General features: G+C 36.9%; 1 protein-coding gene across 2 annotated transcripts in view; it reads left to right on the forward strand.

Annotated features, from left to right (window-relative positions):
• Positions 1 to 7619, forward strand: part of LOC141396382 (uncharacterized) — an 84882-nt gene extending 77263 nt beyond the window's left edge. For both annotated transcript variants that reach the window (XM_073971808.1, XM_073971809.1), the window contains 4 exons: positions 1037 to 1184; positions 1253 to 1416; positions 1509 to 3726; positions 3794 to 7619. In XM_073971808.1, coding sequence (XP_073827909.1) covers positions 1037 to 1184; positions 1253 to 1416; positions 1509 to 3726; positions 3794 to 4808 — 3545 coding nt within the window. In that variant the 3' untranslated portion in view covers positions 4809 to 7619. The remainder of the gene's footprint in view (positions 1 to 1036; positions 1185 to 1252; positions 1417 to 1508; positions 3727 to 3793) is intronic.
• Positions 7620 to 26605: the final 18986 nt, after the last annotated feature.

Below are 26605 nucleotides of genomic sequence, written 5' to 3' on the forward strand. Positions count from 1 at the left end.
TATATATCAGTCGAACTACTGCAGTTTCCTCTAATCCTGGTGTGGCATTCTCGTGGGACATGCTCTGCCAGCGCTTTCCGGCCGTTTTCTAGGACTGAATGCCATAGCTCATAATGTGTATTAAAATATGCTAGAATCAAACGGTAATTACATTCATACAGGACCCTGGCGAATAACGCAGGACACAGCAGTTAATCTGTTAGATATATATGCATTCCACCGCCTCCACTTCTCGTACAATCCAATCGGTGTTACTCTCTATTCCAACACGGACCAAAAGAACGCTGATCAGGCATTCTGGGACATGCATGTCCCAAAATAACATAGGGCGGTCATATTTACCAAATGGGCCAAATTTGGCAGAGGCAACAATGGTGAGTTTACTTAAGACACTCTCTCCCGGAATCAAGCTGCAACAGGATTTTTGAGCTTCAAAACAATCTGCTAAAATCATATCGGTAACATGCGCAAGTTCAAGCCTGGGTAGGGCGGATATAACTTTTCTTTACTTTTTCTTATTTTTAGGGCTCTTCATTTGATATTGCCTTGTAAGAAGGTTTTCTAGGGGTTCTATTTCAGCTAATAAGTTTCTTATTTGTTCTACAAACAGAAATCAATCTGATTTTAACAGAAGTTAGTATCTTCAAAGTGTTTAAAAGTGAGGTTAGGTTTGGCAAACTAAAATCATTTGTATGCGCATGAAATCATTAACCATAGAATATAATAAGTAAATTAATCTACCTCCCCCCAAAAACTAAAACAGCTGCTGTATAAAAAGATTACTTACTAACCACGCATCTGAGCAAAATAACAAAAATAATAAAAACCAACAACTAACTGATAATGCAACTAACCCGCCTTAACAGCCTGCTCTTGATTTTTTTTCTCTCGGTGACAACATTGAGTTTTTCATTTCCGTTCCACACCAAAATCGCCACAAATCCAAAATTTCATTTTCTTCATTCCAAAATTTTCATTTTAGATATGGCTGATTCTTTACGAGATTTTCAGTGTAAATTATGTTCCAAACTTCTAGGCTCACGTGCAGCATTGCAGCGTCATGCCAAGGAGGTGCATAGTCGTAATTCCACTGTGGTTAGTTGTCCAAGATGTCAGAAGTTATTCCAGAATCGTAGCAATTTGAAGATACACATGTTGACCCATTCCGGTGTGAGGCCGTTCAAGTGAGTTGGAGAGAGAGGAGAGATTTTCTAAAATAGCTTCTTTACTTATTTGTTTTTAAATGTTACAGATGTGCTGAGCCGGAGTGTAATGCCGCCTTCACCACCAAACAATGCTTGCAGTTCCACTATAAAAAGGTACACAACTATACCCAGGAACAAATGCCGAAAATAGAACGCAGTGTGGCCTATACCTTTGATGCCTATTCGGGTGGTATGAAAGTTGATTTCCTCGGTGAGTTTTGGAAGAGACAACAAAAACCGCCATTGTAGCCGTAGGGAAATTTTCTAGAGTCTCTTTTATTAAATTGTACCTCTCTTTTACAGAACAAGCGCCACGCCGCAGACGAAAGAGTCTGGAGGATCAAAATTCCGTTATGAGTTCCAGCATACAAAGCGATGCTGAATTTTCAGATGATAACATTTTCGAAGCCATCAAAAAGTCAGGCAAATCAATTAAAGATTTGTGTCGAAATGAGCCAAACCTTTCTTTGCTGTCGTCAAAGATTTCCAGCATTTTTGGGGAAAAACCACCACCGCGCAAACGTGGTCGCAAACCCAAAGACTACCACCTGATGGAACAACAGGAACAGGAGCACTTAGAGCAAATGCGCCGCAAACAAAATGCTCAATTGAGTTTGGTGGAAACCTTCTTGACCACTACAGCTCAACGTTTAACTGCCCAGCAACAGGTGCAACAGGTGGTGGCTGCAGCAGCTGCAGTTTCGGCAATGACAGGAGCTGCCGCCAATGAAGATGTAACAAATAAAATGCACATGATGTCAGGATTGAATCCAACACATATGGGTATGGGTGCTCATCATCATCTGCACCAGCAACAAGAGCAGCATCAGCAACAACAACAGCAGCAACAACATCAGCAGCAGCAACAGCATCAAGCCAGCTCTATGAGTCATGATGAAGACGACGATGAAGAGGATGACGACGATGATGATCAAAGCCATCATGGTGGACATCAGGGTGCACCCCACATGGGCCATGACAATAATGGTTATCGCCATCACCCAGGCATGAATGCCCTGGGTCAAAATTTGGTTGTGAGTAAAGGTAGCAAAAAATGGATCAGTGGCGATGATCGCCATTTGAATCGAGACTGTGCAGTGGGTGATATGTCAGCGTCGGGAATGAACAGCAACGCCAATCAATGTGGTATGTCGGGTGACAATGATATGCCATTGCCACCGTTCGCTGTGCCTCAAAGTAGTGCCGAAGATCCCAATAAGTTAATGGGTTCCAATCGTGATTTCTTATCGCGTCTCATTAACTCTGCCAATCCCACACATCACCATAATCATCATGGTTCTAATGCCAGGGAGGAGGATGAAAATACCTCTTTCTTAGATGTGGTGGAATCAAATAATGCCGCAGCTGCTGCCGCGGCTGCTGCAGCTGCAGCAGCAGCCAATAGTCAAATGTCCCAATATCACCACGGTGGCGGACAAAACAATGAACAGGCCAACAATGGAGCAGCTTCTGTGGCCGCCAACAATGCCAATGCCACTGGTCTAACCGGTGCTGGGTCGGCCCATACCGGCAACAACAGCCAGGATGACACTGATCAAATGTCTATGAGTTCTTTAACCCAATCCCAAGCCTTTATGAGTTCTTTTTATAACAATGCAAATGCAAGACTGAGCGGCACAGCCACCGGATCCTCTTCCTCGGCCAGTATGCTGGTCGAAGCGGCGCTTAATTCGGTCGGCAATATGATCGACAATGATAACAATGACATGAAAGTCCCCACCGAAAGTAACATAAACACCGACAGCCCCATGAGTTCGCATGTTGATGCCAATGAACCGAATCGTTTCGCCGGCTCCCACAATCCCATGGACAACTTGGAGAGTGAATTGAAAATGATGAAAAATCTCAACAACTTCCCCATGCAAATTCCACCACTGCCAATGTTTCCGAATGCGGGCAATAACCTTAACTCCTGTGACATATCGCCAAGTGCTTCGACACCAACGAATCCGCGTAGTAATCAAAATGATGTAGATGTTGATGCTGGGTCCACGCCTCGAGGCCAGCATATAGGTAACTCATCGGTAAATGAGTCGGAAGCATATCCAACAGCATCCCAACATCGAACACCACCAACACCACAGCCCATATCGCCGGGTAGGGATTATGGTATGTTTGGAGGGGGTGGTGGTGCTGGTAATCAGCCAGGTTCAAATGGTGGAACGCCTGGTGGGCCAGGTACGGCGGGTAGCAACAGCAGTGCCAACAGCACAGGTGGTAACAGTAGTAACAACAACATATCAGCTTCATCTCCTTTGCCTGCCGCCCTGGTACATCGCCGCAATGCCCCCAGTGTGGGTAGTGTTTATCCGGAACATGAACTTATATCACCGGCATCATCACCCTCAATACCGCGTTATAATTTCAACAACGGTGATGTTATGCGTCACAAACAGAGAGCGGATTCGGAGACGGATAGGCGGCATGTCCTGGCGACGGGTCACAATCACCATCATCATCTCTCCAGTGATGAGGAGAATAGTATAATGCCACAAAATAGGTAAGTTAAAGGGCTAAGGCGTCATATGAACCTTCACAGCAATAATGTTTTCTTCTCTCGCTTTCAGTGTTGGTCAGGATATGCGCATGAAATTCCCTCAATCCCAAATGGATCTGATGTATTCGAAATACGAAAGTCTGGCCAATCAAACAGCTTTAAAATACAACAATCAAAACATGGATTCACCCTCGGAATATCGCAACACAAACTCAGCTGCCAGTGTTGCTGCCACCTCAAATGACATTTCCGACTTACAGGGTCTCGATATGTCATCCCGCTCTAATGTCAGTGCTGCAAATTATCATCACAATTTCCAATTGCCAAGTAATAGCTCAGCTAATTTGCCCGGCATTGGTCGTTATCATCATCACATTTATGACATACTCTCGGAACGAGAACAAAATCAACAATCACAACAAAGTCAACAACATCATGCGGCCTCATCGGGAGGTTCAGCAGCAGCGGCCCAACATCAACAACAGGATCACCCCAGCCAATTGGCAATGCAGCAACATCAATCGGCCATGCACAGTATGCTATCGGATCAATTGAGTGAGCAAGATCATGATCAGGCCACTTCAGTGGATCTTAGTCGTACCGCTAACTACGTGGTACCCTCACCACCACAACTTCCCTACAATCATCCTCATCATGATATGTTGCGTATGGCATCACTTGATCTTACACCCAACACCAATATGTCAGTGGGCAATAATCGTTCCTTCCTCTCGTCCCAAATGCAACATCAAAGTCGTGAAAGTCTGGAACATCATCGTTTGCTGTCAACCGTGGAACAGCATCGTATCTTAGCAGCATCTAATGCAGCCGATCAACATCGTTTGCTAGTCGACCCCACAGCTCATTTGTTAATGGAGCAGAACAATCGCCTATTGGGTGGTCCAGATCAATCACGGCTGCTGGGTGAATCAGCGCAAAATCGTCATATGGCTCGTGGTTTTGGTGCCTATCACCAGGTGGCATCAAGCAACTATCATCCGGGTGTTCGAGCACCTGTTCTACCCTCAGCAAATCATCATGCTTCCAATCCTTCGAATTATCATCCATTCCCGGCCTATTATTAGTTAAGGATATAAATTTGTTGATTTATTGTAAAGGAATTCGCATTGGGAATTTTTATTAGGGTAACGAGGTTATTGTCTAGGGAGAAGCTTTTCGCGATACTTTTGTTAGATTCTAATGATAGAAGTTACTCTCATACCAATTCACTCTTCACCCACACACATAATGCATTCAAAAGAGCGGATCGACCAGTTGAGTGCACCAATTTATTGATAAAATTCGCAAATCAACTTGCTATAATCGCCGCTTATCCATACACAGACCTATGGAGAATCTTTCTCAACTTTTTTCAAATATGTTACCACTCGCAGTGTTTGAGTGGTAGACCCCAGCCAAGTCCGTGTTTATCTAACTTGAAAACAACGTGGAAAGATTTTTATGAGACAGAATGTCACCTTACCAGAAACCTCGCTTGTTGTTGATCTGATTGTATATCTTAAGGTTTCCCGGTAGATTAGGTTAGGTTAAGCTGCACATCCCGCCTCTTGTGCGACTATGCCAACCAGAGACCTTTCAGCACATTGTGATCATCCAAAATATAAGGAAAGAAGAGGTGGAATAGAGTACCCGGAAAAGCATAAAAAGCCATGAAGACAAATTTATTTATTTATTTTAACAGTTTACGGTCCCATGTAGCGCCGACCCAGCTATTTAAACAACTTGGAGGTATGTCATGCCGCTTGCGGGCTAGCATTGGACAACGACATAAGAGATGTTCTATCTCTTCGTTACATATTTTTTCTATTATAATTTTCAAAAATTATAGGTTCTGGAACAGATAAAAAATGCTTCTCAACCTTAATGACACATACCATCACACAACAATTTAGTTCACCACATTCCTAAGGCTGTCCTGGTCACGACCAGGGCTGCGGAGTCGAGCAATTTTTCCTTCGACTCCGACTCCAGGCCAGTTTTTTTTCACGACTCCGACTCCGTAGTCGACTCCGAGGGTAATTTCATATACCACTGAAAAAGAATTAAACATGCACCATTTTTTAACTTTTTCTATACTTGGACCATATACACTTATATGTATGTTGTTTTCCCTAAGGTATTTTGTAATGCATGTTCCATATTGATTCTGCTATATCTTACATCGAAAAGTAGCAACAGAAACAAGTTAGAAAGTTTTAGTCGGGTTTGCCGAAATACGGGTAAATACGCTCAGATTGTCATTTTAAAATTCGGTTGTAGAAAACTTCTGTGTTAAATTAAGTAACCTACATTCAAGCTCTCTATTGATCACACAGATTGATGGTGGACGGCGAATGAAGGCAATGCCGATAATTTAACATGCAAGGAGAGATCACCACGAAGTAATATCATTTCTCTGCATACATATTTCATTTTAATTTTAAGGTTCTTAAGTAGAAAAACTTTGTTCAAGAATGTGGAATATGACAACAAAATCTTCCTCGGATAGTTTAATGCAAATGACAAAATATGTAAATGTATGTAAGTGTAATCTGGATCATAAGTACTACATGGGGTAAGCAATCCAAGACCAGGTCTTAAATTGGATCCAATCAAAACGTTTTTAGTACTTAGCATAAGCCGTCGTAATTGATACAGCGAATGCAAGTTGCTTCAACAGAAATCAAAGTGATTCGAGAGCAGGTCTTAAAGTGAATTTATCCAAAATTTTGTGTGGGAGGTACCCGAATGAGTGGACAAATATAGTCCATATTCAAACCAGATATACATACATATGGCAGATGTATTAGGATGTGTAAAGTATGGACCAAATCGGTCACTCCCTTCAAGAGTTATCGTGCGCACAATTTGTCCGAATATTTTTAAACTTTTGTGGGGGAGGTATCAGAAAGTGTGGATCGATATGGCTTATCTTCGAACTTATACTAAGTTTTGACAAAATATTACGAAGCCCAAATTTTGAACCGAATCGGTTGAGTTATCGTGCGCTCCAGCCAGCCAGACGGACAGACAGACGGGCAGTGCTAAATACACTTCAAATTGTCTGAAACGGATTTCGTCCAAACATACTTGGGGTCTAAAACCATTATTTCGATGAGGCACATTTTGCCCGTATGCTGAGGCTATAAAAACCACAACATATACATTTTAGAAGGTTTTTTGATTTTTATACCATTACGACAATGACTGGATCATCTTCTACGAACCATTTTCAGCCTTTCTGCAGACAGGATATGTATATGTAACAAAATTATTACCAAATCCGTCTTATATAGTCGACTTTATCTATCAGGAACGCTCAATCATGTGGCTAAAATATTATTAAAGTTTTCAAGCACCAAACTTAAGTAAAGACATATTTTTTCTTCTTTCAATAAAAGCCTTTAACAACTATAGCAAGAACATTGGCACCCTGTCACTTCTAATATGAACCTTATCTCTAAAAATCGAGGTCAAATGAATAATACTCAAGTTTTCTAACCAAAAGTCATCGTATGCAATGTTGTTGATTATTTCGCAGTGTTACATGTATTTTGGTCAAAACAAATTTGTAATACACTTTCCACATTATAGTGACGTTGTAAATCAGTGGGATCTAAACCCAGTGTTTCAAAGTGTATATAAGTTTTGCCATAAGTGTGGCGGTATGTTGAGGAATCGATTAAGCTTGAACACTAACGCAAAAGGTGCAAATATAAATATTTCCACTGAAATTTACATTTTGTTGCAAAAAATAAGTGCATCATTTGGACCAATAAATAATTATAATAAAGCCTTTGCTTACACGTTTCCTCATAGTTTTCTAATAAAATTAATAAACGATTCCCAAAATTTATTAATGTTCATTCTTCTACTATATAAAAATAAAATAAAAATTCTTTTTTTCACGACTCCAGCAAAATTTGCTAGACTCCGGCTCCGCAACCCTGGTCAAGACAATACGCAATCTTACCATTTTCATCCGTTTTAAGCATGAGAGATTTTAATCTCAAAATAATAATTGTTCCGCAACGTCTTTGGCACTTACCTCTGCTAAATAACTAAAAACAAGCAACACAACCAACACTCACCCTTGTCGTTGTATTTTACAAAGTCAACTCTCAACAAAAATTCATGAATTTTAGTCGCGCGCAATATAATCTCGTCAGAATATATGATGATTATTCGAAAACAATTCTTAAATAAATAATGTAGGAAATCGGTTCAATTTATAAGAGAAATTTAAGAACCTCCTAAAAGGATCTGATATAGGAGCCCTCGACAAAAATTGTTTAGGGAAAATCTATTTACAGTTATTGTCTGTGTCACACAAAGTGTGTGCTAAGTAGTGTAATATGAGATTATAATAATAAATCTCTCGCATTTATAACCTTCCTTTTTAAAAACTCCCAATGAAAATAGGCATATCCATGCCATGATCCACGACCCTTTCCGTTAATAAATAGTGCAATAATTTTTCTAATTGTTAAATATAGTTTTATACTAATTTTGCACACACACATACATAATTTTTAGCAATTACTCTGTAATGCAATAGCAAAGTTATCCAAATAACCAAATTATACTAGTCAACCAAACAGTAATATGTTTCAAATTTGTGTTTACAGCCTTTTGTTAACTATAAACAAATAAATATTAAAAAAAACGAAATAATTTAGTAAATTTTTAGCAAACATAAACAAAGTTTTAGTTCCTTATTTTCATATATAAGCATTAGCACTTGAGACTCCAAGTGGTCTTATATATGTCATCATAGTCTATATTTTTGATTAGTTTCTCAGCTTTTGTTTTGTTTATTCAGATTAAATCATTGTGTTGTGTACTATCAAAAACAAAAACATGCATATTTCGTGTATAATGTAAAATATCATATAGGTATAAAAATAAAAATAAACATAACTTAAGAATAGTCATTTAGTAATTATAAAAGAAACATAGCATATGAATATATTTATGTATACAATTACAAAAAAAAACAAAAATTTATTCTTTTATAAGAAAATTGTGCCAAGCTGTCGTCTAAATGTTTCTCTTTTCTTCTTTTGATTCGAATAAAAGAGTAACATTGTGTAAATAATAAAAAATATGATACTGTAAGTGTAATAAATATTAGAAAATAATTAATCGTAAAACAAAATTATAAAACCAAGAATTGTTTGTCAAAAATTGTCTCCCCTCTCCTATCAAAACTTTAACATTTACCAAAATTACACTGTGCTACAGTTCATAATACAATTTAAATCGACTAATTTAACAACAGAGAAATTCTCAATGAAGATATTTCGCAAATCTTACTTTTTTCGATCAGAAAATACTTGTGTTGAACAACTTATTTAAACACATTATTACTAAAGGTGACAAGTAGTACACAAACTTATTCTTGACATATGGTGCTGACCAGCAGATGCAGAGTGTGCAGAGTGTCGCAGTCGGTATTTTTAACAGATCGGCTTGCTCGGAATGCCAACGTAATGAATGCAATTGTTAGCTTTTTCACAATGCACACAGACGACATCAAATCTATTCACTGCTATTCATGAACTGCTATTCATGAGAATGAGAGAAGTTTTCCGTTATGCCGCCTGGGATGTTCGCCCGAAGTCGTTACAGCGTCTACAGAATAAAGCCTTGAAAGTTGTAGCAAATTTGCCTTTAGATTTTGCCACAAATGCTCTTTATACAGACATATTTCCGAATATTTTGCCCATACATGGTATATATAAGCGCCAAATACTCACATATGTCTACAAATGTATCCAGAACATTGGGTACCATACAACAGAGTTTTTGCGAACTAGTCATACATTCAATACAAGATATAGTCATAATTTAAGAGTAGCGTTATGTCGAACAGAAACCACTAAACAAAGAATTGATTACTCTGGCAGTCGGGAATATAACAATTTGCCAAACCATGTAAGATCTTGCGTTGGTCTTTCTGAATTTAAAAGAACTTTGAAAGCATACCTTTCAACATGTATTAATGAAATATTATCTTAATTTGATATATGGTATTTGATCTACTTCTGATATATGTCATTATTTTTCTTTTTTATACATATACATATGTAAGATGTTTTAAATTTCCAACTTGCCTCTTTTAAGCCTTCCGGCGCTGAGGCCCAAACTGAATTTCTGTAAAATTGTATATTGTATTCAAAATAAAAAAAAAAAAAAATAGCTTTTGTTAAACCAATCATTCATTCAATGGTTGGCATTTGTCTCCTTTATAAAAGTTTTTATTTCACGTTTGAAACATGCCCATGACATTAAAATTATTCTGGGCGATTTTAATTCCAAAATTGGAAAGGAGAATATCTTTGGCCCACCAGTCGGGAAATTCAGTCTCCGCAGTGAAACATCTGACAATGGAATGAGGCTGATAGACCTTGCAGCTGCAAAAAACATGGTAGTTAGCAGTACCAGATTTAAGCATCTCGATATTCATAAGGGCACCTGGCTGTCTCCAGATCAAAGAACAAGTAGTCAAATTGATCATGTTGTGATAGATGGAAGACATTCATCGAGCATGTTGGATGTACGATCGTTTCGAGCAGCAAACAAAGACTCGGACCACTGCCTTGTTTCAGCAAAGGTACGTGCCCGTCTAACGTTGCAAAGAAAGCACGAACATATTCAACGCGGAAGTTGGACATCGATAGACTGCAAACACAACAAATAGCCACTGCATATTCCACTCAGCTAGCACAATTGCTTAATGAAAGCACTCCTTGTCCCGATAACATATCAGCACAATGGCAAAATATTGCCCACTCCATGCAAACATCCGCAAAATCAATACTTGGATACCAGAGACCGCCATCAAGGAATCCATCGTATGACCAAGAGTGTCGTGCTGCTACTGAAGAGAAAAATACGGCATATAGGGCGACTCTACAATCAGTAGCAACGCGTATCGCTCGAGAGAGGTAGGCAAGGAGAGGGGAGAAACGTCTTTTCCGCAGGAAAAAGAGAGAAATGGAAAGGCGGAGTGTGAAAGAATCGAGATGTAAAGGAGCCACAATGAAGTCCGAATGTTCTACCAAAGAGTAAAACATCAAACTGATGGCTTTGGTACAGTCACATCCTCCTGTAGAGACCAGCAAGGTAATTTGGTAACTGATACAGATAGTGTGCTCAGGATATGGAAGGAACATTTCTTCAAACTGTTGGTATCCGATAGTAGCGAAGACGGCAAAGATACCACAGATCCAACCCCAGAAGATGGCATTGAATGTATACCGCCCTGCCAAGATGAGGTAAAGACAGCAATAAACCGGCTGAAAAATAATAAAGCAGAAGGAGCCGACGGCTTACCAGCCGAGCTGTTCAAAACCGGAGGCGACCCGCTAATAAGGTGTATTCATCAGCTAGTTGCACCATCTAGAAGGAAGAACGAGTACCCGACGATTGGAACCTGAGCATCCTCTGCCCTGTCCACAAGAAGGAAGATAAGACTGTATGCTCTAGCTATAGGGGCATAAGTCACCTCCCTATTGCCCACAATATAGTGTCAGGGATATTATGCGAACGACTAAAGCTTATGGTCAATGAAATAATTGGACCATACCAATGCGGCTTTAGATCTGGCAAATACCACCTTTCTGTCGATTATAAAGCAAAGGTATTCCAAGCCATGCCTGAATTTTGTATCCCTCCATAGCTCATTGACCAGATATTTATCCTGCTGCAAATCCTGGAGAAGCCCCAAGAGTTGCAGATCGACACCTACCACCTTTCTGTCGATTATAAAGCAGCCTTCGACAGCGCCCTACGTTCAAAGGTATTCCAAGCCATGCCTGAATTTGGTATTCCTGCAAAGCTCATTCGGCTTTGTAGAATGACATTAACTGATAAATAGGAAAGAACCTCTCCGAAGAGCTTAGTACCAAAAGAGGTTTCAGTCAAGGAGACGGCCTCTCGTGTGACAAATTCAATATTCTGCTGGAAAAGGTTATACGAGATTCGAGGGTCAAAAGAAGTGACCATATGACATTGACATCATGGGTCGTTCGGTAAAGGAAGTAACTGATACCTTTGCAAAAGTCTAAAGGGAACCTGCTAAAGTGGGTCTTGCGGTAAACGGAGAGAAGACCAAGCTGATGGTGTCGACGCGCAATGCGTCTATAGAGATTTGACTAACTCTTGACGTAGGTTTCTATAATTTTGAAACGTTGGTTTTTATAATTTTGTGGTAGTAAAAGACTTACTCTACCTCGGCACCGCCATAAACACAGCAAACAGCATCACTTGTGAAATAAAAAGAAGAATTATATTGGCCAACAGAGGACCGCATTACCACAATATATGTTTATGGCAACTGCGACCGCATCCGTGGGAATGCTATTTAAACCTGCTTGACATGCCTGTTGATCTAGGGGTTCTCTCTTGTAACGTTGGTCCACACTTTCTAGATCATGAAGATCCCACCTAATATGCCTGGATGCCGGAGTCCTATCCACCATATGGTGATTGGGTTGGGGAGGAAGTACTGCAACGAAAGCCTGTCGTTGTGTTGCTGTACTGGAATAATCTTTGTCTCCTCATGTAGACGGTCCACTGAAGGGCGGCATTCTGACAGGTTTGAATATTTTTCCATTGCGTTGCCCTTATATTCTCGGACCTTAGTGGCGCCGCATAGCATACCACAGACCGACCTATCGGAATTGTTCCGGAGATATCACCGCACCTTGGAGAACTCCCTATTTAACTCTACGGGGCTTGGACCACTTGTTCCAGAATTTCACGTTCGTCTTGCGTACGCACATATAATTGATTCTCCAACGTTTCAAACTTGGGGAGGGTTGTCTGAGAGTATTAAAGGATTTTGATAAGTCAAGCGCCATAATCACTGTTCTATCACACGGCTTGCTCTGGTTGCATCCTCGACTTATATGTGTGGAGACGGCGTGTAGCGCTGTTGTCGTGCTGTGCTGCTAACGGAACCCATGCAGATGATCGGCAACTGGATGGCTATTTCTCAAGGACCTTTCCTAAGGGCGACAAAAGCGAAATCGATCTATACAATTCACCATTGCTGGCATCATTGCCTGGCTTTTATAGCGGGACCAACCTACACATTTTCCAAACATCGGGAACGATGTGGGTGGCTAGCGACAGGTTGGGAACTTTAGTAAGATACTCTACTCCCGGTGCATCCAGCTGCCTCGGCATTACCCTGATGATTCCATCAGAGCCCAACGCTTTGGATGATTTAGCGTTCCTGATGACGTTCTTTATAAATTGTGGTGGTTCATCCTCGGCGGGAAGAGATCTAATACGACGTAGTACTATTCTCTTCGCCCTATCACTCCCGGTGTGCCCAACAAACTGTTGACTGAAATAACTTGCGCTAAAGTCAAGGTTTGAGAGTGACTTAAACGTTGCTCACAATTCACTTATTCCGGCTCCAATGGTGCAACTCTTCAGATGATTTAACCTTCCAGTGTCAGCTCCCTGACTCTGGGGTCACTGGGATTGGCACGACGAAGCTCATTTGCTAATCCCGTCCCATCTGCTGAGAAATTTGGTCTTAGTTCGAGTATTCGACCAGCAGGTATATGGCGTGCGGCTGCAGCTATTCTGCTACCCGAACATCGAAAGGGTGGGGCAGATCACTGAAACGGTGATTAGTGAACTTTCTGAATGTAGGTCAAATAGCTTTCTATTTGTCAGAAATCCAAGTACTGCCGGCCGGCGATTTGAGGACCTTGCACTTCTGATCTTGCGGCAACATAGACCAAAGTTTATTCTCGATTATAGAATAACGGACTTAAGACCCCGGGAACACCAATCTAACAAGGGATCAGTCGCCCGGTCACATGGGGACGACACGTCCCTTATACTTTCGGAAATACCCATGCCATATTAAATATCGTATTTTTCGGAAGGATATTCTATAAAACTCCGGAGATATAACCCCGCCTTGGGGAATTTTTTTTAGTTTATTTATTTTCAAGTAACAAGTTATGTACAATTCATAGTTTGTTTTCGCCTCAGAGCTATTTAAGCTTTATAGAGGCTAGTTCAACTTCCTGTCCCATTCTACGGGTCTGCGAATCCTAATTTCCGATTTCCACAAACGACTGGCATCAAACACGGCTAGAGCTCTATGGGGTGGGTTAGTGCCTCTACAATCTTCACTACTGGCGACAGGAAGAAAATCGGCCTGTGCCATTCGCCTCTATTGGCGTCCTTTCCTGGCTTCGATAGCGTGACTACCCTACAAATTTTCCTGGCTTCTGGTACAATATGAGTAGCTAACGACAATTAAAAAATCAACTTCTGGTTTATCCAGTTGCTTAAACATAACCATTGAGATCCCATTTGGGCCCAACACTTTGTATGATTTCGGGTTTCGGAGGACATCAGCGCGACATCGCTCATCGTAAATTGTGGTATCACTCTCGCGATGCTCTACAAATTGCCGGTTGAAATTACAAACGCACCTTTTCGGATAAGTTACTATAACGCCGTTGAAAGTAGCAGCCGTTCTATTATCGTTCTTTCTCAGATTCAAGAGTGATTTTTCGTTGCCCACAATTTCCTTAATCATGTACCAATGTAGCATTGCTTAAGGTGGTCTAGCCATTTCTTCCGCCTACGTTCGCCAATTGGTCTGTTGATTTCAAGAGTGAGTTCCCTACCTCTTGGGTCTTCAGTGTTCGTACGATGAAGCCGGTCACGCTCAATTACTAGTCCCGTTGCTCTGCTGGGAAATTGGTCTGATTTCATATATTCGACCAGAAGGTATGTAACGAACGGCTGCAGCAGAGATAATGTCCCGGAAATTCTCTCAGCTGCCCGAAGATCTGAGTGAATGGGCAGAGGTATGTACACATTATGCAACTTTACCTTGTCAGTTCTACATTTCATGTATGGATCATTGTAGTGTAGCTCCAGCGACATAAGTCTGTTCTGGATAGATTGGTGTATTAGGAAGACCAGACCTCCTGCTCCGCTTCCTGTACAATCCTTTCGCAAAACGTTGTACCCATCGCAACGTTGTAAGCTAAAGGTGACGGTAGCTTTGTTTCCTGGATCGCGACGACCGTGATGTTTTTTCAACTCATAAGGTCTACAATTTCGCAGGCTTTTTTACGCAGTCCGTTGCAATTGAATCGCGGAAACGATGCATTTCCGGGGCGTTGAACAAGAACATGTGCTGTAAGATGTTGCGTTTGTTGTTGTTGGATAGACTGCGGGGGTCTCTCGTCTTCCAACGACGAAGTTGGAGACACACTCTAGAATGTTCTTTGGATACACGGGGATGTTTAAAAATGAGTAAAAATTGTCATGCCGTTTGTATTTCGATTTCAATGGTTTTCATATCTGTTTAATATTCATTTATTAAATTGTTCCCCATAGATTTGTAGCACAGTGTAATTTTCAGAGATGTATTTTTTCTTTTTAGAACACCAATTCAAAAGCAAAACATTATGTTCACGTCTTGTATAATCGTAAAAATTGCTAAAACTAAAACAAATAAAAATAAAAATTTCAAGTACAAAACAATAACAGCATTCATTCCACCCAAATTATAATTTTCAACTATTCGAAACACCTTGTGTATTACGATAAGAGGTCCATTTAGGTGTCCTTGAATAATAAACATTGATTTTCACAGGCGACGCCTATCTGACCTTCTTGACTTTCCCCGGTATAAAAATTCTATTTTTTCACAAGATAAAGAAAAAATCATCAACAAAAGGCAAATGGGATACGATTATAAATAGCCGTAAAAATAATTAAAAATTTAATTGGACACCAAAAACAAAACAAAAATAACAAAAATAAGTACATATGTATATAAATATACATATATTTACTTATAGCTGGATATAACACATTTTGGTATAACAATTCTTTCTTCTTTTCCACATTTTGTTTTAGCATTTCTTGTAAAATATTATTATACATATAAACAAAATTTGGCATATAAGAACATAAGGTAAATAATAATAATACATAAATACATATATTTAATACCATTATTATATACTAATATAATTATATAATAATAATATTAATAATAATAATTAACACATAACTATATACATATGAAAATAAAAATTTACCAAAAATAAATAAAATCAAATTTATAAAGAACATTTATTTTTGATTGTGTTAAAAGATGGGGGTTAAGTAAATGGTAAAATTTGCTGAGCTACTTTAATACCCCGTTTATATATAACCTGATTTAACAAACCGACTGGGTTTTAAATGTCAATTCCCTTGCTTATATTTCAAACAAATCCTTATAAAGAAGGTTAACCCTGCAAAAAGCTCTAATATAAATATCATACATATAACAAATTATTACCTTTTTGTTTCACATAAATATTTTTTAATTTTTGGAGATTTTAAATTAAATTTGGTTTTGAATATTCACTTCATTTAAAAGTTTTGTAAGAAATATTTTCAATTTTTTTTGTGGGAAATTTTCAAATATTTCTGAAATACTTCTTTATGTCATATCGTTCCAGTATCAAAAAATAATCGAAGTCTGAGTTACGTATTGAATATACTTCATATTTTTTATGTTATTTTCGAGTATTGTGCTATCTTTTATCAAAAAAATATTACGGGTTCAATATTGTTGGAGTGGAGTGAATGAAATATCTATTGGACAAAATGTACCATATATCAAGGGGTTTTCTTGGACTATGTCTCGAAAACCAAATAGAAATTTATTTCGACAAATTTGTGTTTCACATTATTTATGGTATTTCGGTTATACTGGATTCCACACACTGGGTATAGACACTACGGTTATGGGTTTTTGAAATTTTTTCTCAAAAATGATTTCCTGTAGTGAGAATGAATGAACTTTTGCATATTAATACCTAAAATAACAGTCATTCTACTCATTTATTTATACATATTTTTTTTTTTTTTTTTTTGAAAAATTACTTTGATGTGAAAATTTTTTTTCTCAAAAAGTTTTTTCCTATTGCACGAAAGAATGGCCTTTTGCCTATTAATTAAAAAAACTTTTATTCCATTTAAATATTGAAAAACTGTTAGTTTTTATGATATATGAAATAAAGTTATATCTATATTAATTAATAATTAAAAGAGTAAACTGACTGACTTAATGATTTATCAACGCCCAGACCAAATAGCTGAATCTAGAATCTTGAAATTTTGGGTGAGGTTCAGTCTTGATCCGACGGTGTCAGATGAGGGTAGATTTTTAGAAATTCGAACTAGAACGGTACGAAAGGTACTAAAAGTTACTAAATATGGTACCCTTTCTATTAGCCGAACCGGTAGAGCTAGAACTGTGAAATGAGGGTCGCTGATGGAGTGTTAGAAAGATGTACCAAAGGGTTTTTGGAAATTCGACCCACAAGTGTACGAAAAGTACTAAAAGTTACTAAATTTAGTACCAATTGTATATATTGAACGGATATAGTTAGAATCTTGAAATTTGGCATGGAAATCGAGTTTGGGAAATTCCGGGGAAATGGTTTGGGAAATTCTTACTTATGTACTAAATCCCATCTAGCATTTTTTTTTCAAAAATCACATTGCGGAGTCTTTTTAGTTTCCTTTTAGTGACCAAAAACTGATTAAGTCGCTTGTATGTTCAGAAATTAATGATTAAAAAGAGTTAAATTTAAAATACAACAACAAATATGTAGCAATCATAAGGGACGTACGCAGGATTTCATTTCGGGGGGGGCCCACATTGACCAAAAATTATGAAATTAAAAAATGTTGTGTAGCGTTACATTAAGCTATTTTAAAGGGTTTTTAGTTGATTTTGTATGAAATATTGACATAAAGTATATAATTTCAATAGAGTGAGTTTACAATATTTTAGATATAACTTTGAAATTTGGAACAGAGTATAATAAATTAGTCTTTGGATGTTTAGAATTAAAATGAACCATATCAGAACACGTTCAGTATAGTCACCATGTTTGAAGTTTTTAACCAAATTCTCCAACAGAATTGACACAATAATTAAAAAATCTTTCAAATGAATATTATGTATCCCAGAATTTTTATTAATGTATCCCAGAATTTTTAACCACAGTAGCTCTTATTTGGCATTTTCGATTCTATTTCAAAGATTTTCAGTAGATCTTCTTATTCTTCTTTAAAGTACTTATCCATATATCAAACATTAACTTCAGTCACATTAAAAAAGTTTTGTCTTGTGTTTGCCTTATTAAGTTATCAATTGAACACATTTTTACCTTGAGGACTGATTCTGATAAGAAGATCTATTTAAAAACCCTATTAATGTTATTTGTATACCAATAATTAATTGAAATAAATAACTCCAAAAAAAGAATAACTCGAATCCGCGAGTGCAGATTGGACTTGTACCGAACTATTGTAAGAAAATAATATTCTTTTATGTCATAAAAACACCACCACATTACTATTTTACCAGAAGTGATAGAGCCCATGCAAGACAAATAAAAATTTCAGAAAATTACATTTATGGTCTGTTCCAGTACTGCAAGAATATACATATTTTTAATAGTAAAAATGTGTAGATTCTTGCAGGTTCTGGAACAGGCATTTAGAAAAAAAAACAGAAAACATTTTTATCATGAGTCGGGCGATACCAACTACGACTCATAGACTCCGAATTCTACTCGCAGTACTGTTTGAGACTACGAAATCTACATTAGATCTCGGCAAAATTTTAGCTAAGTCTTGACAAAATAGGTTAAGTCGAAAAACTCCATCAACTGATATCCCAATGGCTGTTCTTCCGCCTTATTTCTATCTTAATTGTACGATTAGATGTTTATGAACTCGATGACATTTAGAACTTTCCAAGGACTATGACTTCTGTCGGCACAGCGGACCCAAACTTATGAAAATTTATAACTTTTGTTTTCTCGAAAATAAGTTAAAAAGTATCAGTCGGGTTTGCCGACAGAGATATACCCTTAGCCTGTGTGAGTTGAGACTTTTATTTATACACAGATCGAATACGGGCTTCATACCCAAAATCTTTGTCCTAAAAATTGTGTAGTCAGGGAGTTTCAGAATTTCGTGGCCTTTTTTGGACGTATAAACATTCCGACAAAAATATAAAACTTCAAGATTGTGGGCGTTGCGAATAAATGCTTATGTTGAGCTCATAAATTTGAGTTCGATAAGAACGCAAAAGTTTCGCACTTTTGTGGAGAAGATACCTGAAAGAATGGTGCATTTTGGAAGTCATTCCTTTTGATAGTTATGGTATCCAGCCGTTATTTTAGTTGGTCATGGAAAGATTTAGAGCTTTAGAACCTAATATCAGGAAGCATGAACTTACCCACGAAAAATAGAATATCGCTGTAACCAAGACCGCAAGCAAAAAGTCAAATGGATTTTGTGGTCAAAAAGTCCAATGGATTTTGTGAGGGAGGTATCCGAAGATGTTGTCGCACTTGTTATACATACATATGTTATACATACATATGTACGTCCGGATGTAATTTTAGGATGTTTAAAGTTTCGGTGAAATCGGATATTGTGTAGGAGGTTCCTGAATGAGTGAACCGATATAATCCATATTCGAACCTAATCTATGTCTCGAAGAAACCAATTTGGACCTTCGAGAGTTATTGTGCTCACCATTTTAGCGAAATATTTTGTAGTCTTGTGGGAAAAAGGACTGGACCGATATAACTTAAAGTTCGGTTGAGCGCTCGAGACAGAGAGACGAACGAACTGGGATAAATCGACGCCAAATTATTTGAAGCGGCTTATGTCGAAACATATGAGAAGTCAAAGGCCATTATTTCGATGAGGTACATTTTTATCGTTAGCCTAAAGGCCGAAATTACTGCAGTTTTTAATACCATTTAACCAATGTTTGAGCTTTAATTTCGTTTACGGTTGTTTTCAGCTACAACTTTGTTTATGATAGGAAAAAAAATTGGTAGGTATGCTACTTATAGCAGATATTATCACTTTATGACGCACAACAATATATTTTCCTCCATTAAATAAATAATAAAAAATTGAGGTAGTAAAACAATTTTCTAATTGGTTCTAGAGATATACTCCATGGAAAACAATTGATATATCGTACATTTTGTCCAGTAGACATGTCATTTCATGCACTTCCAATCCGCACAATACTAATGTCGTAATTTTTTGAATACAGAATGAGTTTAAAGCCTCAAGACCTTTATATTCATTACAGAATTCCTCGACCCTATATTATTTGATAATGAAATTACATGAGACAAAGAAGTAATTCAGATTTTACTGGAAGTTTTTCTCAAAAAGAGTATTCAAACAAAAAAGTTTAAATATTTCTTAGATAACTTGTTCATACAGTACATTTTTAGTACATAACCTTCAGAACAATCTAACTTTTCTTTTCTAAATTCCAAAAATAATAATCATTTTAGAGAAAAACGTAATACTTTGTTAAAGAAGCTCAAAAAATTTTAGTCGACCAAACCATTTCGGGGGGGCCCGGGCCCTGGCAATCATAAATAAATCATTGAGGCGTTTAAAATGTGACCATTTTTTTTCGTTATTTATTGTCACATTTTGATCATCGGAAGATTGAAAAATGTTTAATCAAAAAAGGGTCATGCAGGTGTTTGAATAGTGATTATAAGTATGTACCTTCTGATCATATTTTGAACAGATAGGTGATTGAAAACTAATTGGGGTTTTGTTTTATTTGTTTAAGCATTATGGTTTGGTTGTAAATAATTCTCATATACACTTTCTACAAAACTTTGATATAAATGTAACGTATAATATTAAGAGTAAAGACGAACATAACACATGTTCAGGTTTTGCCAAGGAAAATGAAGAAGCAGTGTGCTAACCACCGCGCAACATAAGGGATAATTAAAAGTCATAACAAAGCAGAAAAGATAACGAAACAAAGGAAAGAAACAAACAGCAAAGACCCAGCTAGCATTTGGAAGATTGTTTCTTCAAAAATCACATTGCGGAGTCTTTTTAGAGTCCCTTTGGTGATCAAAAATTGATTAAGTCGCTTGTATGATCAAAAAAGGACTCGAAAGTGACTCCCTGTAATGATTAAAAAGAGTTCAATTTAATGAATCATTGAGGCGTTTAAAATGTGACTATTTTTTCGTTATTTATAGTCACATTTTGATCTTCATGAAGATTGAAAAATGCTTAATCAAAAAAGGGTCATGCAGGTGTTTGAAAAGTGATTAGAATTATGTATCTACTGATCATATTTTAAACAGTTAGGTGATTAAAAACTGATTGTTTTGTTTTATTTTTGTTTGGTTGTAAATAATTCTCATATACACTTTTTATAAAACTTTGATATAAATGTAACGTATAATATTAAGTGTATAGACAAACACAACACATGTTCAGGTTTTGCCAAGTGAAATGAAGAAGCAGTATACTAACCACTCGAATTTGACTAAAATTTTCAAACAATGCTGGCTGGGATGTGACTATAAGGATAATTAAAAGAAATAACAAAGCAGAAACGATAACAAAACAAAGGAAAGAAACAAAAAACAAAAAAGAATAAAGAGAAAATTCTTTTAATTTATTTCGTCTAATAAAAAGACTCATAAATGAATCCCTAAAGACTCATAAACGATTATGAACATGACTCTAAAAAGACTCGAAAACGAGTTCCAAATTAATCAACAAATCACCAATAAATGATTGAAATACGAGTCGAAAAAGACTTTATATGCCATCAGAAAATGGGCAAAAATGACTCGAAACTAATGCAGAGGAAGACTCATTTGTGATTTGTTTAGAAGATTCGTGTAGGATAGATTTAGTTGTAGTTTTTGGAAGTAGTTTTGGAAATTCGTACTCATGTATACGAAAAGTAATAATTGGTACTAAGATAGGTACAAATTCGATTTGGATCAACGGATAAAGCTGGAATCCTAAAATTTGGAATAATGATTACTCTACAGGATTGACATATGAAGGTAGTTTTGGAAATTCATACTTATGTGTACTAAATGGTACTAAATTTGGAAACCTGAAACTTGGAAAAACATTTCTGTTGGAGTGTTGGATTGAGATATGGATATAGTTCTGGAAATTCGTACTTATGTGTACAGAAAGTATTAAATGGTACTGAATTTGGTATCATTTGGTATTGGGTGAACGGATAGAGCTAGAATCTTGAAATCTATCCCTCTTGGTCCTAAGGTGTCAGATAAGGTTGGGGTTTCAGAAAGTCCGACTAGAAGGGTACGGGAAGTACTAAAACGTACTAAATTTGATACCATTTGTATTGGACGAACGGGTAGAGCTAGAATTCTTAAATTTGGAATTATGGTCACTGATAGTGTGTTGGTGCCGAAGGGTTTTCGGAAATTCGAACTATAAATGTACGAAAAGTACTAAAATGTAGTAAATTTGTTACCATTTGGTAAAAACTTGAAATTTGGAATTACAATCAAGTATGGCAATTAGGGCTGATATAAGGAGATGGTTTTAGTGGTTTGTGTACGAAAAGTACAAAATGGTACTAAATTTGGTAAAAATTGGATTTGGATTAGCGGATTGGATTAGGATTACTAGATATGGAGGTAGTTTCGAAATTCGCAATTATGGGTACGAAAAGTACTAAATAGTGCTAAATTTGGTACAATTTGGTTTTGGGTGAACCGATAGAGCTGGAATCCTGAAATTTGGAATTAAGATTGCTGTTGTAGTTTGGGATTGAGGCTAGAGGTAGTTTTGAAAATTCGCACTTATGAGTACGAACTTACTAAATGGTACTAAATTTGGTACACTTTGGATTTGTAGGAACGGATCCTGAAATTTAGAATTAAAATTACAGTTTTAGTGTAGAATTGGAATATGGAGGTAGTTTTGGAAATTCGTACTTATGAGTACTAAATGGAATTTGGGTGAATGGATAGAGCTGGTCATTTTGGAAATTCGTACTTATGTGTACGAAAGGTACTAAATGGTACTATATTTTGTATTGGTTTTAGGGAAAGTTTTTTGAAATATGTACTATATTATTACGAAAAGTACTAAATAGTATACCCAATACAACGTTAGTGTGTGGGGTTGTGATATGACCCAGCCAGCATTTGGGAGATTGTTTTTTTTAATCACATTGCGGAGTCTTTTTAGAGTCCTTTTGGTGATCAAAAACTGTTTAAGTCGCTTGTATGATCAGAAAGGGACTCCCTGCAATGATTAAAAAGAGTTCAATTTAAAAAACAACAACAAATATGTACCAATCACAAATAAATCATTGAGGCGTTTAAAATGTGACTATTTTTTTCGTTATTTATTGTCACATTTTGATTGAAAAATGCTTAATCAAAAAGGGGTCATGCAAGTGTTTGAAAAGAGATTCGAATTATGTATCTTCTGATCATATTTTGAACAGCCAGGTGATTAAACACTGATTGTCTTGTTTTTTTTTTTCTCAGCAGATTTTCAAAAACATATTAATCAATTATTTCAATGAACTACTTCTGTCATCATTGGAAATTTTTCACAGTTTGATTTGTACGTTTAGACGATGTTATAAGCTTGTCACTATTTATTGCATATATAGAAACATATAGTCTTCACAGGCTTAGCTTAAAAATAATTAATTGTTGTGCTTCAAAAACTTCTAAAAGCTGATATATGTAGCATATCCACTTGAATTTTTTTCTATTGCAGGTGTATAATTTAACTCTAAGTCATTAGGCTAATAAGGTTATATACACTTTGAAACGAAACAAATGTCCCTAATCGAAATAATGGGTTTAGACTCCACATATGTTTTGGACGAAATCCGGCCAGACAATCTTAGTTTAAGTCATATTGGTTTATCCCTTCGTGTACATCCCGCACAAAAGTTAAATATGTTCGATTAGAAGCATTGTGGCGTTTTTTTTATTGGGATAGCGTTTGCAATTTTGTTTTTTCAAAATAGTCTGGCTTAATCCCATTGTTGTTGTTTTAATATTTTAAAACAACTATTTTATGAGTGGAAAAGATTTGGCATTGTTCGCCAAGGGGTAAGGCAGGGAATACTATAGTTTCGATCCACGCCACTGGATCTCATCAGTTCCCTTGTTTCTTGTTTGTGGATATTCTCCACCGAAGTTATTTTTCAATAACTTCTTCAACAAGAAACTTTGTATATGTATGTATGGTGTGTGCATTCGTTGAAATTCGACGACACATACTAGTGGAAGAGGTTTGAATTGTTTTCGCAGACACTTTCGTCGGAGTTGTATGAGGTTGCCAAGGAAAAACTTCTCATTGAACTTTTTTCTTTGCTTACCTTTATACTTTGAGCTGACGATTGATGTTTGGGTATAAAAAGTTTCTTGTTGAAGAAGTTATTGAAAAATAACTTCGGTGGAGAATATCCACAAACAAGAAACAAGGGAACTGATGAGATCCAGTGGCGTGGATCGAAACTATAGTATTCCCTGCCTTACCTCTTGGCGAACAATGCCAAATCTTTTCCACTAATAAAATAGTTGTTTTAAAATATTAAAACAACAACACTGGGATTAAGCCAGACTATTTTGAAAAAAACAAAATAGTTAAATATGTTCGCTAAAATTGTGCGCAAATATCCAATTTGGACATGCTTCCCGATATAACGGTATGAAAACTATAAATCCTACGGTGACCAGCTAAAATAAGACCCACATGCTTAATGGACTAAGTCGGCACAACAAACATTTTCTTCACTTCAACTTTTGCGGTTATGGGCCCCCAAAGACCTGAGGCCTTGATGTCAAAAAGGATCATTTTGGGTATACTCGTTGTAGCTCTCGTCTTAAAGAATAAAAATCGCATTTGATATGCTATTTTGACCATTAAGAACCGTTTCTACAGAGTTCTTGAAAGTTGTTTACTAAGATCTAAAGTACATTTTTCTAGTTGGTTGTTTGCTTAAATTTTGATCCGTTGATATCTGTAGACTAAAATCCGAGAAAAAATTAAAAGCGAAATTTGACCTTGACGATTTTGACCTTGAAGATGAGGTTGAATGGATTTTATGTGTTTACAATTATTATTCTTTAAGACAAGAACTACAACTTTTCTTCTACGAATAAACCCAAATTCTTAGCTGTTTAGAAGATATGTGCCTGACAAAATGATCCTTTTTGACATCAAGGCCTCAGGTATTTGGGAGCCCATAACCGCGAAAGTAGAAGTGATAGGGAAAAACGCCGGGACACGTATCATCTTATTTTTGGTCTTCTATCACGCTGCGGTGTCAGAATATGGTTAATAAACCATGACTCAAAAAATTACACACAGTGTTATCGTAAACAATGGGCCTAATTACTTCACTGACAAACCGTTTTTGTGTCTGTCCATCTATACCATATACACATAATTTTTTTTTTTATATTGCAAAAATACCCTGGAAGGAGTTTTTTGAAACTTTTGTGCTAGAGGTGTATGAAGGAATGGCTCTAAATATTGAGACATTTCGGTTTCATATCTTGGAAGAACAGGCAAAAAAATATAAAATTTCAACTCGATCCGACAATTGGCCTTAAACTGGATTAAAGCGCAAAAGGGGGTTCCTAAAGCACATACTCAAACTTGGTACTGGATCTTATTTCTGCGGTCATTTCTTTCGACAGAAGTCATGCCATGGAAGAACAGGCAAAAAAATATAAAATTTCACCTCGATCCGACAATTGGCCTTAAACTGGATTAAAGCGCAAAAGGGGGTTCCTAAAGCACATAATCAAACTTGGAACTGGATCTTATTTCTGCGGTCATTTCTTTCGACAGTAGTCATGCCAAACAGCAATATAGTTGTTTACCGAAGGATTCATTAGAGCTTTTCGGTCATAACATCAAGAAGTATGGACTGCCCACGAAAAATTATATCGTGGGAATCAGGATAACAAGGACAAATTTTGAACTATTGTGTGAGAGGTAACAGAAGGAGTTGTCTGTACATTTATCGGACAACTTCCTTTTCGAAGTTGCTTTAAGATTATGATAAATATTAGGATGTGCAAAAGTTGAATCAATAGCATCAGTCACTCTTTCGATAGCTATCGTCAACTCCGCGGCAGCCGGTTCAACGTACTGGATTGACTCGTATTAAGCATCAACCAGTAGTGCGATTCTCCAACCCATTTTTTGAGTTACCGACAAAAATTGGTAAAATTAATATGCTTATAAATTCGGTAATTACGATATTTTTCGGTAAGGTAGCGACGAATAAGAAGTAGTCGTACAGTTCTACCGATAGTAACAGTGTAGTCAACTTTCATTCATAATTTTGACTGATTTTTTTGAGTTACCGACAAATGTCGATAAAATAAAACGCTTATAATTTCGATAATTAAATTTTTCTGTAAGTTAACAAACAAAAGAAAGTTGTCGCTATGTCCTAGCGATAGCAACAGTGTTATCTACTATTACACCGTCCCACAATTTTGTTACACTTGGACCGGACTATATACGTTTGAAAGTATAGGCAAAATGGAGTATAATGGTATTTTCAATTTTTCTTTTTCTCAACGTTTTGACCTTTTAGAGGTCAAACAAATTTCATAGGTCAACATTTTTCAAAAAAATTATTTTAAATACTTTTACTCGTCGTACGATGCTGGTATTGGTGTCATATTAAAGAGAAGAGTATAGGCTTGATATAATAATTATAAATTATTGCATTCCAGAATAAAAAGGACATTAAAAATGTCCTAGAAAAATAAAATCAAAAGTGAGCATTTTGGCAGGCGCATATCTCCTAAACCGCGAAGAATTTTAATTTGCTCATGGAGGCGAAGTTGTAGCTCTTGTCTTAAGGAACATCAATTCTGGACAAATGAAATCCACCAAACCTCATTTTCAAGGTCAAAATCGTCAAGGTCAAACCCCTAGAAAAAGTTATAGAAGATGATGAAGATGAGGTTTGGTGGATTTC

This window comes from Musca autumnalis, unplaced genomic scaffold (assembly GCF_047663935.1).
Source record: "Musca autumnalis isolate F117 unplaced genomic scaffold, ASM4766393v1 scaffold_3, whole genome shotgun sequence".
Classification (NCBI taxonomy): Eukaryota; Metazoa; Arthropoda; class Insecta; order Diptera; family Muscidae; genus Musca; species Musca autumnalis.